This window comes from Cyprinodon variegatus, unplaced genomic scaffold (assembly GCF_000732505.1).
Source record: "Cyprinodon variegatus isolate N-32 unplaced genomic scaffold, C_variegatus-1.0 Scaffold67, whole genome shotgun sequence".
Lineage (NCBI taxonomy): Eukaryota > Metazoa > Chordata > Actinopteri > Cyprinodontiformes > Cyprinodontidae > Cyprinodon > Cyprinodon variegatus.
This window is the reverse complement of record NW_015150520.1, coordinates 1,177,349-1,192,258: the sequence shown is the minus strand read 5'-3', so window position 1 is coordinate 1,192,258 and position 14,910 is coordinate 1,177,349. Positions and strand designations below refer to the sequence as shown.

At 34.8% G+C, this 14,910-nt stretch overlaps 1 protein-coding gene across 1 annotated transcript in view; it reads left to right on the top strand.

The window, feature by feature from the left end:
• The window catches only part of LOC107083001 (BMP/retinoic acid-inducible neural-specific protein 3-like), a 64,092-nt gene that overhangs the window by 39,279 nt on the left and 9,903 nt on the right, over nt 1-14,910 (top strand). The window contains exons 5-6 of the mRNA XM_015371927.1: nt 10,565-10,670; nt 11,059-11,295. Coding sequence (XP_015227413.1) covers nt 10,565-10,670; nt 11,059-11,295 — 343 coding nt within the window. The remainder of the gene's footprint in view (nt 1-10,564; nt 10,671-11,058; nt 11,296-14,910) is intronic.

Sequence of the window (14,910 nt, the reverse complement as noted above, 5' to 3'; positions counted from 1 at the left end):
TTAAGGAAGTTACAGAGACCCAACCCATTTGATTAGCTGAAAAAAGCAACCTACTTAGAGCAGTTACTACTGTATGTAAAATTGTAAAAATTGTATTACATGTCTGTAATATCACTCTGTCTAAAATCCCTTAAGTCATCATCATCATCATCATCATCATCATCATCATCATCATCATCATCATCATCATCATCTTTATTTGTTTAGCGCTTTAAAACAGCTACATCTGGAAGAAAATGTGCTGAACATAGCTAAAAATAATAATAATAATAAAACACAATAAATTGATAAAATACAGCATGGAATATAAATAAGGCAATAATAGAAATGTGTTTAAGCTAAATAAACAAGGTCACAACAAATAGGTCCTGCCAGTGTTAAAAAAAACAGGGAGTAAAATTAGGTTTTGAGCAGTGTTTTAAACTTTGGCAGTGAAGGAGCCTCCCTAATGTGCAGCAGGAGGCTATTCCATAAAAGAGGAGCAGCTATAGAGAAGGCTCTCACCCCTCTGAGCTTCCTCTTAAATCTCTAAAAAAAATTGAATAGTTTTACCTTTACTTAGTTAAAATGTCTTATAAAATCATTTTTAAGGTGCCTTTTGCTTTGTGATTATCAATCGTTGATAGATTAATTAATTAACAAAATATTTGTTAGTCACAGCCCTTATTTAGATAACCACAGCAATTATCCCTTTCAAATTTACAAATTTATTTGTATAGCACAATTCAGTACAAAGACAATGCAAAGTGCTTTACATGATTAAAATATAGGAAAATAAAACAGAATTGAATCAAGTAGGAAAAAAATAAAATAAAAATAATAAGAAAATGCTGAAACCAAAAAGAACATAACATTTTTTTTTCAGAGAAGTATTAAAACAAATTCTAAATTAAACATTAAGGATTTCATTTATTTATTAATTTTAGGGATGTTTTCAAATGGAGAAGGCTGACTGTGCACAGATGCTCTGCTCCATTGGGTTCTTTTTTACAGACGGTCGTATTGCTTTGCTTAAAGGACCACTCATTACATTTGCATTTCGACGATTTCCTCTTTAAGTCTAACATCTGTCTGCAGTTGAATTTAAATTGATGGTCCCCATTGAGGCTGAATGGATATTAATATTTTTTCTAAAGTGCTAGATAATGAAAAAAAGAAAAAAGTAGAACTCTATATGAAACCGATTTTGTTGAAATGTAAGTAGAAAAAATTATAGTGCCAAGAAAGACATATAATATAAAAAAAAAAAATTTAATGGTTTATTTAAATCAAAACTTATATACCACCTTGCATCTTACAGTATTTCTCTTATCCTTGGGCTGTCTGTAGTTTTAGCATTGACCTTGTAGCTCTTAGAAGAAGATGTGAAGTAAAAAGCGTCGTTTCTGCCTGCAGTGGAACAAGTCTCACCTTTCCTTCTAACTGGATGCGGCTGGATGCTTTTTGGCAATAGCTGAGCAAGAAGGCCTTGTTCCTTTTAATTGATGTTTGGAAAAATATTTTAAACAATTTACTAGTGACAATGACAAAGATAAATTTACCTGCAGGGTGGCAATTTATCTTAGCCATACAGTGCAACCTGGATGTATAGATTCTTAAGATCAAGTTGTTTGACCTAAAGTGATTGAGCTAAGTGAAAAATAATTATGGTAAAGAATAGTTGTTTTATTCAATGGGTTTATTGAATGCATTTGGGTTTTGCAGGCAATAGTTTTTAACAGTAAGAGAAAAAAATAACTTTACCTACAGTGAAGCTAGAAGCTAAGTTATTTTAATCAATCACTAATTCTCTTTTTCTTTTTTGTATTTTCATAAAAGTCACAGATCTGTTTTGTTTTTCATTTTCTGAACAGTTTTGATTATCTTACCTGGTTAAACACTCATTGGATGAATCTGGGTTAATCTCATTTACTGTCTAAAATGATGGTTTTCACTTTAGTCTCTTGAGTCCACTTTGTTGCTCTCAAAAAATGATGTAGCTGTGCTGTTAGACATTTGCTGACAGTAAGCCAGATTTTTTCAGTTCCTGTTTTGGATGCTGCAGATCTGCGTTACGTGGTAAACAGATACTCTCCGTTTGAGCTTCAAGCCCAAGCCACACTTGTTGCATTCAAATTTTATTCTCTGATGTGATTGTTTTCCATGACACACTCATTACAGTGGATATAGAAAGGCTATATCCACTCAAGGTGAGCAGATCATGATCTGTGCAGATTTTTTTCTTCATTTCTGTCTCTGTACTCCATCAACTGAAACAATGTCCCACATTTGACTGGTCAGACTGATTGGTGAAATAAAAAAGGCAGCCAGTGACCATGACCAGAAAGTGCAAAGTTGACTTAAACCAGAACAAATATCAGCATCAGTAAATCAGAGTATTAATTATTATTATTAATATATAAACAAAATAAAGCATTTTGGGGGGTTGTCATAAGTTGTGCTTTCCTCTATTGGTCCCCATAGTTTTTTTAGAGACTCAAAGAGGATTACTATTTTACTTTATCTGTTTTTGCCCTTCTAAACTCCTATAATGAGTCACTTCGGTCAGTCAGTTTTGCAGCTGAGACTGCAGTTTAGCTTGCCACCATCAGTGTGTGAATGCATGCGTGAATGTGTGAATAACACTATAGAGTATAGTGTATAAAGCTATTTGGAGTCATTTGATTTAAAAATGCACCATATAGGTGCACTTTACTCAAAGGTTAGATTATTTTGATACTACAAATTTAAAAACCTTTAGCCGATCCAAAACACTGCAGCCATTCTTCTGATATGCAAGAAAATTGATACTTCTCATATTATTGCTTTCCTGCATTAGCTTCCTGATAAATCTAGGATACATTTTAAAATTCCCCTCTCACATGTTAGACCCTAAATAACAATACTTTATCTTATATCTAAGATCTTATATATTTAACAAAGCACTTTGCTCCTGCAGGTTTAGGGCTCGTATAATTACTCATTTTAGAGTGGGAGGCAGATATTTTAGTTAACAGGCTTTGCTCCAGTGGAACCAGCTACCAGTTTAACAGGGTGTCTGACTTAGGTTAGGCTTAAAACCGTTTGATAAAGCTTAGAGTTGAAGTGGCTCATGTTTTCCTGAGGTATCCCTATGGAGTAGTTATGCTGCTAGATAATTAAGCTGCTGGACATTTTGGGACCACCTTTTCTTATTCTACTTCATTCTAACTTATTTGTTAGTTGAGCCCCTGTGCTGTCCTCATCCCCTAACTTTACACTCTCTTTGCTTTTTCCTATCACTGTAGCTTTGTTTGGCATGATGTTGTGTCAACATCCTGGTGAGGGCAGCAGTTGGGCTGCTGCCATTAACAACTTCCATTATAATTGATAGATTTGGACCTGGTTTCTAGTGCTTAGTCCTGTTTCTATCCTACACATAGAGCTTGTACTCGTCAATAAACCTTACCCAGGGCTAATCTGCACATCTTTCGTTCCTAGACAGAGCTTGATCATTCACCTCATTAATATCCACCTCATTTCTGGGAAATGAGGTGGATATTAAGAGGTTAAAAGGAATTGTTGGTGACCAGCCACCACCAGGTATGGTGCAGATGAAGGATTTCGTATGATGAAAACTTTGGATTGCCAATGGTGCATAGCCAAACTGGAAGGACTATGAACAGCAGCTGTATCCTTTTGGGGAAAATCCACCTGCTGTAGTTGTGTCTCTAGATGGTTCTCTGCTCTGTGACTTGTCAAAGGAGGAAGCATAAAGTTTGGCAGCAGTAGCTAAACAAATCGTCTGGCAAGATGAAAGTTCTATGAAAAAAAAATCTAAAAGAGAGAAAAGATACATTTAAAAGTCACAGTTATAGCAAATAGTAATAGTCACTATGTCCCCCAGCACCCCAAGCCTATAGCAGCATAACTAAGCAAATTATTCATGAGCTATCTCTGTAGTTGTGCTGCTGCTAAATTATCAAAAGCCATTTAACTTTAATTAGGTTGACATCTTCAGATACATTTACACCTATATGTTTTCAATACATTTTGAGGCATTCATGCGTGTGTAATACTAACTGCACAGAATGAGCTACTGCCCACTTCCGATAAAACATTTTGCCTGAAATATTTTTTGTTCCATTTTAACTAAATCACAGCATCATAATTTTAAGTCTTACAACTTAATCCAGAATAAGCAGTTTCTCATCAATTAACTTACTCTTAATATAAACGTTTCCAGCTTGAGTGGAACAGTGGAGTCATTTATCTATTTCAATAGCTTCAAAATGTTGATTTTTTTCCCCCAGATAATAATTTCTTGTTGCTACAGCAGGGCGTAATTAAAAAATATGTATGCAAAGATAAAGGACAAAGACTGTCTGCAAATTCATGGGTGAATACGGAGAAGGAACAGATGTTACACAAAAACATTATCTAATCGTCTTCTTTGTTAGATTTGCTGTCACTTACTTCTTGTTTTCCAAAATGTTACATTAGCATTGGACACTCTTCAGAAATGCCACATCTGTTTCAAAGGCTGCCATGATTCTTTTGTCTATTCTTCAGCCCTCTCTGTTGTTAAGGTTTATTGTCATTTTGGGCTCTGTAACAGATGAGCTGCAAAGCTCTTAGTACAAATCACAGGTGGTGTGAATTTCTGAAGCACTTACTTTATTGCTGCTTTATCACAAACACAAAGATGATTATACAGAGTGCCTCTCTGAAGACTGCTTGTCACAATGATCTGAGCATTCTTTGAACAGATAAGTGACTGCTTGTAACTGTTCAGTTTATCCACAAATTTCTACCACTACCACATCATTCATAAATACAAACTAAAAAAGCCAAAGCAATAGCGTTATGTATACTTTTTAACTCCTACCTACTCCTACATATTTAAACCCCCTCTTAGCAAATTAACCTAACTACAGTAGGAATAGCAAGTAAAACAAAAGACACTCACCACTTCCAGAAAAAGCTCCTCACTCCTACGCATAAAAAAAACCATTCTAATTTTTACGGATTTGCCATGAATGTCAATTGTGAAGCTACAACATGCATTAAAGGCCTGAGGGCTAGGTCACAAAAATATTTCAAGGAAATCATGTTAATATGAATGAGAAAAGCCGGCAGCCGGTATTCCATTTTTCCAAAAAATAAAAAAAACAAAACTTGAATGATCAGAAATAAAAGTTAAATGTTTTTGCAATATGTGTTTTGTTGCAGAGGTTTATAGCTGTAGAAAAGATTGATTTTTTGTAGCGCTCTCTCTTGCACTTGACTCTGAGAACTGAAAACAGTGTCGTTTAACAGTGTAAAAGGAATAGTCATAATAGTCTATACTTTTTGTTAATCTGATAAAGAAATCTTTGTAAAATCATCTCAAGAAGTTCAAGAGAATTTTATAGAACAGAGCCAGCCTTCTTTTTCACCTCATTAAGCTTTTTAAGTCATTTGCTCTGATGCTGTTACCCCAGCAGATGATGGCAGAAGAGATCCCACTCTCCACAACAGACAAATCGAAGACAAGCATATTTCTTCTGCAAACACTCAAGGATCAAAGCTTCTTAACAAGCACAGTCTGGTCTGTCTCTTCTTGTAGACAGCTGCAAAGTGTCTCCAGCCACGTCTGTTGTCCAGGTGAACAGTGGGATAAATATACTCCTCCACCATCTTGACTTCTTGAGCAATGTTTATTACTGAGTCGTATCCTTTTACCTTCATTGTTTCTATGATATAATGATAGCTTAGAGATCTACCATCAGGATGCCATGTTTTTTTAAGGAAATGGTAAATTCTGACAGAGTTACCACTGGGCCTCAAAATGTGTCAAAGAAAAGAAAGTCAAGGTCCTGGTTTGCAAGGTTGGATAAGCTTATTAGCAGGGTCAGTTGTGCCCTAGGATGCCACAGGGAAAAGCTGCAGGTGGAGGTAAACAGAAGGACTGTGAAAAAAATAACATCATTGTTGAACAATGTCTCCCATCCCATGCACTATGCTGTTACAGAGCTGGACAGTTCATTCAGTGACAGGCTATTGCATAATTGATGTACAAAGGAGCGCTTTTACAGATCCTTCCTTCCCACTGCTGTTACTCTATAACCTTCACTGCTCCCTGCAAGCCCATACATGTTCACATATGTGCTACTGGTTGTTATACATCTGTTAACCTGTAAAATAAGAATTCATTTGTACTATTTAAATTAATATGTGTCTTAAAAGTATTACTGAACACTCCCCATGTTAAATACTGTTTGCACAGTATTTTTACAAAAAAAAACTGTATTTTTACTGTTTTTTTGCACTTTTTTTTTACATCTGTTTTGTAACTTCTATTTTCCTATTTTTCTTTTTTCTTTTTCTTTACCTGAACATGCCTTTTCTTACTTTCTTCTTTTCTTACTCATAAATTGACTTTTTCCCCATTGTTAGATATGTTACTCATTCTTCTACTGTAAAGTTTAACTTTAAAAATAATTGGGTCCCATGCAAGAAGCTCTTGTACAAACAATTTTGTTCTTAAATTGTTCATACAAATAAATCTTTTTTTTCTCCTATTTCCAATCTTCTCTCAGGTACGAACAATTTATTAGTGCTTCAGATTTAATGTAGGAGTCTTGTAAGCTGTTATTCAAACCTAGATTTGTTTTACTAAATACTAAGTCTGTTAGTTAGAAGCAGTTTTCCATTTTTTTAGGCTGCATCATTATATATTATGCAGCTCTGGAATTATAAATTGCATTTTTGTTCGCTTATGACAGAACTATTGGTCCTGACAACTGCAGCTGGGATGTGGGTATTCAGCGGACAGTGGTTTATTTTGTCGTCATTTCATCAAAAGAAAGAACAGTGAGTGTGCTCTATGTGGGATCAAGCTACTATTGAAATACTATATCTGGAACAGAAAATGGATAGAAAGTTTAATAACAAAGTTCAGCAACATGTTTCTGCTTGAAACTCTTCTAAAGTTAAGACATGAATTCAGTTTACTTGATGGGGCTCCCTGGCTTTGTTATTATTATCAAAATGTAAAAGGTTTGGGTCTGTCTGAATTCTTTAAATTGGAGTCAAAAATTACACGGTTTTATGTTGATTGAGAGAGATGGAGGGCAATAAAGGGGTGATGGATGTGGTCTGGAGATGTACCGTAAACGTGTGTGTGTTAAAGGGAGATTTTGCTAAATGTTGTGTCCTGTAGGCTGATGGCAAACTCATATCAAGCATTTACATCATATATTTTTCCTCTTGCCTCCATCAGCATTTTTATTGACTGTCTGGCTTTTGCTAGACATGATTTTGACACCAATTGATAACATCATCATTTTCTTTTTACTTGAGTAAAAGTTCAACCACATCATTTACAGCTTGTGTGATTTATTCCTCACCACTAAGCCTTTACTGGTCATTTAATTCTGATGTTCACCTCTCAGTCAGCAAAACCTCAATCTCCAAACTGATAAAGTCTCTTCTTTGACTTCAATGCTGTTTCTATAATTGAACACTGTCTGACAATCGGGATAGTAGGGATGGTAATTATGCAGATTTGCAATTCTCATGAATGGGCGACTAACGCAGCGGTGGACTGCTTTACGTTTCCAAAATGTAATTTCTCATTAATACTGATGTAGAGAAAAGTTTATGAATATCATGTGGCACATTCATAGTAGCACACGGTAGAAGAAAAACTGAGAAATTTAAGAAAAGAATAAGAAAATTTTTGGGATAATGCCCATTGTTTTTTTTTTTTTATTAAGTCCCCTGTGGAAGTTTTTTTTCTTCTATTACCTTGTTTTTGCCATTGTTAAATCCATTATCCACACAGTGGGACAATAAAATAATTTCTTATCATTAAGGAAGGCCAAGTTCAAAATGTGATGTTTAAAGCCTCTCTTTCAGTTTCAATCTATATCAGCCTTTTATAACACTATGTTCCAGCAAAAGTCAGATTTGAGAAAAGTAAGGTCACTGTCAACCGATTTCTTCCGATTATCTCTTCACTGTTCGCATGGACCGTGCAGCACACAGAGGTTCCCTCATTTACAGGTGAATCTACTAAAGCACTTTCCCACTTAACTTATAAATACCATAAGGTCTTTAAGGTCACAAGACTATGTCAAGAAATCCTTTGAATTGTCAAATTTCAATTAGCAGCAATGCCTGTAAATATCAGTCCTTAACAGATATATATTTAAGTCTTTACTGAATCATGGGAGATTCAGACTTCCACCATTTCTTTTATCTGCATAACAAAAAATTATTTGAGATCCAGTCTAGACATTGGACATATAATAAAAGTGTAGGTGCCCTAGCTGCTCTGATAAAGATGCACTCCCTTAGATGATCAATGATCCAGATCCAGAATGTAACGACCTCACATAGTTTTCCTTCATCTGTTTCACCTAAACAGGTGAGTAATGTAGTAGTCGTCTGTACAGGGAAGCTGGAAATGCAAATACTGAGAACTAATTACTGTGCCTGCTTTTTACTTTCTGGACCTGGATTGTCCACCTCCCCTAAGCACGGCAGAAGAATATGAGCTTGATTTCATTCTATTTCACAAAAAACATATTTTACTTTCAGGCAATCATAGAACGTGTATAAGTAAAATTAAATTACATTTCAAGCTCATCAGGTGATTAAGTATGGCAGTTAATATTTAAATGCGACTATGAACACACAGTAACATAAAGTAACTCACTTTGTCCTGATATATGAATTATATGATACTGGGGAACATTGATTACACCAATACTTCAAACATTCATGCAATAGTACTTGATGTTCCAAAAATTATGCTTTAGTTCGGTTTTTTCTAAAGCCAAAAGAAAAAAAAAATATATAAAAGAAGATACAGATTATCAGAAATAACTGGTGTAATTGCTCTAAAGTTCTTTCATTTAAAACGTTTATATTTATGTTAGACTGCTCTTTTTTTAGCAACATATATACATAATTTAAACCGGTGCTGATTCAGATTATTGTGCAGACTGGAGCATGGACACATCTATCATAAGAGAGAGGGAGAACATTTTATTTATTTTATTTAGAGTACAACCACATCAACCACTTAAGACTGGGCAAGAACAGATGCTTTATCCTTCATGCTTGCTTTCCTGCTCCCTTCTCTGCTCCCCTGCTTCTGTGCTATTTACTTTACCTTGTTGCTATTTAATTAACCTTGGTCATGATATTGGTACTGCTGTGAGACAGCACCTAAACATTTATTCAAGCTCCAATGGATAAAAAGTATTTATAACAAAAAAAAAACTCTACTCAAACAAAAATTAGAGCCAGACTGTCACCAAAATTAAACTTACTTATTTTGATATATTTAAATATGTTCTTTTACAACATATTAACATTTTACAGTACACATAAATATGAGAATATTGTAGCTACTTTCCTATAATAATTTCTTCAGACTAGATGTCTTAAAATAAGTAGTTTTATAGTATTTTGTAGTGTATTAGGAGTCTCTAAGGGTGCAAAAAATAAATAAATTCAGTATTTCCAGGTGTAAATATCTTTATATTCTATTTGGGTCATATTTTTAAATGTACTTAGTTATCTCTAGTTCCTATTATGATTTTTTTTTCACAATAACATCAGAATATTTGCTGCAGACCTCCCCAATAGGGTCATGGACTTCAGACTTACTAATTTTGAGAATCTGCCATTTTCATTTCTCACAGTGAAACTTAAGGGTGCCAAAGGTACTTGTAGATAAGTCAAAATGTTCAGTTTATTATGCCATCTCTCAATTTCTGCCCTGTTAGACAACCATATTTTTCTATTAAACCCCCCAAAAATAGTGGAGCTGAACACTCTGTAATGTGAAGGGGGCAGGGTGTGAAGTTTCTTATTTGAATTTAAAGTGATGCATCAAATCTAGTTAACTGCAGATGAGCAGCTCCTCAAAAAAGTTAGAAGAGTGGTTTATTGAGTGAAAATTATGAGGAACTCAAGCCAAAGTATTTCAGTTCCACTTAATATACATCATAAATGAGTGATTGAAATATGGAATGGAAGGATTTAAAAGGAATATGTCCCCATTAATCCCAGTGTAACTCTGACTGTGGCACCTTCTCAGACTGTCAGACAGATTGATCTTTTCACTTTTACTATTTTCCTCTTTTAAAATTTTTTATTCCTTTGTTTGTAGGGATCTAAGATATTTAAATGTAAAGTGTACTAATATCCATAGAATTTATTTGTCTTATTGTCTATTATAATTCTTATCACTGTTACCTCCAACACCATGGCTTAGAACCTTAGAGGCATTTCCAAACTGCCAGTGCCACATGCAGTTCCCAGATATAAAAAGGGATGGACCACATGGTTTTGAGCCTGTTTTCCAGAGCACTTATCAACTTTTATTGAATGTGCATTTTATGTATAAGCAATATAGCAACCCATAATAAAAATCCCAGATGGCTTGTGATATCGTTTTTTTCTTTAAAATGCGATTTTGTTGCTTAGAAACTGAATTTAGATTGTCTTCCATTCTTAATTCTTTCAGGGTTTTTTCCCCTTTGGCTTGCCAAAAGTGAACTTCTTCCTTAGCATGAATTATTATCTGGCTCTGCTTTTCTCCCTTTAGGTGACCGAAACAAGGACAGGCCCTCTTGGATGCAGTAACTATGACAACCTCGACTCTGTCAGCTCTGTTTTGGTTCAGAGCCCTGAAAACAAGATTCATTTGCAAGGTTGGCCATCCATAATTGAACTCCCCCCAATTTCTGATGGAATTGTCACAGTGTCTGTTCTCTGGCAAGTTTATAACTACAGTGTGAGGGTGTCAGAACAAATTTAGCTTCAATCACTCTTTTTTTCCCTGGTGCATGCTTGGAAAATTTGGAAGTAAATTTTGAGGAACAATAATCCAGAACAAAACTAGAACATTTGGAGTGAAAAAAAGAAATTGAGTCAGTCTATTTTTACACATCTTAGTCACACATTACAAGTCTCAACTGAAATATTTCAAAGATGTTGGAAAGAATAGTAATCTATACTTACACTGCAATGCTAAAATACTTTGGTGCAGCTCTTATTTAATTCATTCAAATGTTTCTCTTGTTTATGTCTTTGCCTCAGGCCTCCAGGCCATACTGCCAGAGTATCTGAGAGCCAGGTTTGTGCAGGCCGCTCTAAGTTATATTGGCTGTAATGAAGAGGGACTGTTTGTGTGCCGGGACAACGACTGCTGGTGCCAGTGTGCTGTTGACTATCCAAAATGTAATTGTCCTGAGGAGGATCTAAGGGCAATGGAAAGCAGTTTACTTCAAATCAGAGATTCGTGGAACATGGCCAATCAAGACTTTGAAGCATCAGGTCAGTGTTATTCTCCAGTCACTTCCTGATTAGTGGTAGCCCTTTCTGTGAGGAAAAAATGCTGTAAAGTGATGTGGTGCCAACTGTAAGATTAGAGATGCACAGATCAGGACTTCGGGAGCCGATCGCCAAAATCATTATCGCCAGATCCCAATATTGCTGATCACAGCATCCAATCCATAAATTCTTAAATACTGTTGTCTCATACTGTCTATATTAGCACTATACTATTTATAGAAATTAAATAAAAAAGTATCATGAATTGACCACTGTTTTTGTGTAAGAAGCAGTGGAGACAAGCTTTTTTAGATCCAAATGCAAGACAGGGAAAATAATGTTTACAAGTCTTCTAATCAGCATGCTTTGGGCTATTTTTAGAACCCAGATCAATACCGTTAAGGACACTATCGGCCAATTGCAATCGGTTGCCGATCGTCCGTTTATCGCTATTTTAGATCACTCTACCCATACAGTAATACAAGACAGTGTAAACAAAGCCTGTCAAATGCAGAATAGATTTACCGCTGACAACATGAAACACTACCTGCAAGTAACTTAAGGAGGCATTTTACTTGATCAGCGAATGTTAAGGCAAATCTGAAAAAACATATATATATATATATGTATATATATATATATATATTTTTTTTTTTTTTCAATTCAGTAAACTTATTTCAAACCAGCAATGGGCAAATCAATGTTAAAGCGCAGGTATTGCACAGACAGAGGAATAATAATAAGACAGTGATGCATGTTGATTGTAAATTAAATGGCTTGGGATGCCTTTTGCCGTTACAAAAGCCGGATGAGTGAATATAGTATGCAAATGAGATGGTAAAAAATTTTAAGCTTGTTTTAATCACATACGTTATCAGGCTATGTATGAATATTTTTTGCTCATGCCAGCACATTGCCTTGAAAACAGTATATAACCACATTTGTTAGTAATTTACAAAGCAAGCTTTTTCAAGTTAAGTACAAGAAATCAATGTAATCATGACAAAATTATTACAAACAACCAGCAGTTCCTATTTAGTACTTTTGCGTACTGTGTTCCCTCTAAATACTTAGGGAAAGCATTTCTTAATAGCACATTTCCCAATGTTTATATTTAGCCATTAAATGTCTTTTTCTACAAAATTCTAACTCCAGTGTTTGCTACTCCAATTTTAGTTTCATTAGAGCAAAGCTTCAAAAATTCAAAAGTTAAGGGTTTCTTGCAAAGGAACATTAGTAAGCTATACTAGATTTTTTTTTATGCTTTTGTGGTAATGGCTTCTTTCTTATTATTTTCACAGTGAATAATGACTTTTCTAAATCCTCTTCATCCACTTTTTCGCTTTTTTTCTGCAGGTCTTTTCATATTTTATACCTAAACCGTGGGACACAGAACTAATCTTTCTTTAATATAATGATATTACCACTTTACATGGTATTTATACATGTGTATAATGTTTAGAACAAGGAGTGTGTAAGAAAGACTGCCATTTTTGTAAAGGGCTGGACTCCTATGGTTTAGGTGAAGAAAAAGGTTTGTGGTTTTGCTGCCTTTGATTATGATGGTCTTGAGGCAAACGTTATAGTGTGGAGTCTCCTGCTCTGCGTCTGTCACAGTAAACACACACCAGTTCCAAACATTACAGGATTTTATTCCATTCTTGGAACAAAAAATATAAATTAATCGATTCAATGCATTTTGTGCCCAGGTATAATTTCCACATTTGAAATGAGGTTGGGTGATCGGACGAATCTATCGACCATTAACGATAGACTTAGCCCTTCCACTGTCATTTTTAAGAAAATTTTTTTAATTTTGGACATACAATTTGAGGCGAGGCCCATGAAAAAAAGGAAAAAAAAACAAACAAAAAAACCTTATGCTGGTTTTAATGGTACACAAAATTCCTTCCAGATGGAGCTTTTTTCATCAGTGATTTATCTACTTACACTTCGTACAGAAAGAAAGAACAGATCCAAACTAGAGACTAGCTGTTTTTTGTTGCTTATTTTTTTTATTTTTTTTTTATACAGTTGAACCAAAACCAGAGAGAGGGAGTTTTTTTGTGTGTGTTTACAGCCAACTGTTACTGTTACCGATTAGATTTTTCACACAAAAATAAAAAATTTCACAACAAAAAAAAAACAATAAAGGAAAATTCTCTCCTTCAGTAAAGCTATGTACTTTCAATTAAAAAAAAAAGAAATAAAAAATCTCCGCTCCAGTTTTCAGGCTTTTGGATTTTGCTCTTCAGATAAAAAAATTATAATGTCTCATAAGGTATTTAGAACAACTTGAAAAGAGGAAACTATTACTGCTGAACACAACATATACATTTTTGACAAGAAAACAAGCATGTTTACCTTATTGGGGTTGCAGCAGTATTTGCAGGTGGTCTTTGCCCACAAGGTTACCTGCGCGATTATATCATCCATCGCCATTTGTTGGACTGACGAATATCAGTTGGAAAATTGTTTCATATCACCCAACCCTAACCTCAAATAAAGACAGGTATATTGGACCCCAAAACAAAAAAGAAAATCTTCTAAACTTTTACTTAAACACACCAATCCAAATCCTGACCAGTAACACAACTGTTCTTGGAGATGGTTCAAGAAAGATATTGCGCTTAAACATTGTACTGAGACAAGGCGATGAGAACCCTCAAGACAGTGCTGTATGAACAAAATGTCATTTTGTTATGTCAATGAGAGCGAGACAAAATTGTTGCTTCTCGTAAATAACACGCCTTTAGAACATATTTAAAGGTGTGACTATTTAACTCAAGCATTAAGCTTACAAGTGTAAAAGTAATAGATAATTGCTATACAATTATTTCCCTATTTTTTTATGTCATACAGCTATTGAGAAAAATTATTTGACCCCCTTGTTTTTTTAGTATACTTTAACAACAACAACAAAAATAAGACAATACAGCTCTAATATTTTTTTATGCTTTAATGTAATTAAGAAGGAGATGACTACTGGAGTTAAACACTTTGACTTCTACTGCTGTTAAACATAAATAACAAGACTTCTGTCTAAACTTAGACCTGGGCCCTGTAGTCTTAGCTACAGATCTATAATATTGACCACATGCATTGAACACTTCCAGCACTCTTTGGCAGTCAACGTACCTGCAACACTATAAGAAAATTTCTATGTGAACGAATTAAAAAGAAAGATCTTTCTGTCAGTTCATCAATTTAACAATAATTTGCTAATAGCACTTTGGTGTGTTCAGTAGGTTGTTAACCATACTTAAAGGTGCTGTTCCTGAATCTGCACAGTTGGGATCATGAGCAAGGAGAACAGTTTAGCAAGGAGAACAGTTTAGTTTGAACTGTGCTCCCCACCCCTAACCTTCTTCAATTGAGAACTTCCCTCCCAAAATAATGGAAAGGAGGTCTAGGAGGACTACAGTCAGTTTCAGATTCAGGTTTAGGTGGCTCTACAAAGCTCTCCACCAAGAGTAGGCTGGTTTGCAATTTGCATGAGCTTTGTTCCTCTTTGTTCTCTTCCTCTGTTTTTACCCTTTAGGTTGTTTTTGATTGATTGATTGATTGATTGATTGATTGATTGATTGATTGATTGATTGATTGATTGATTGATTGATT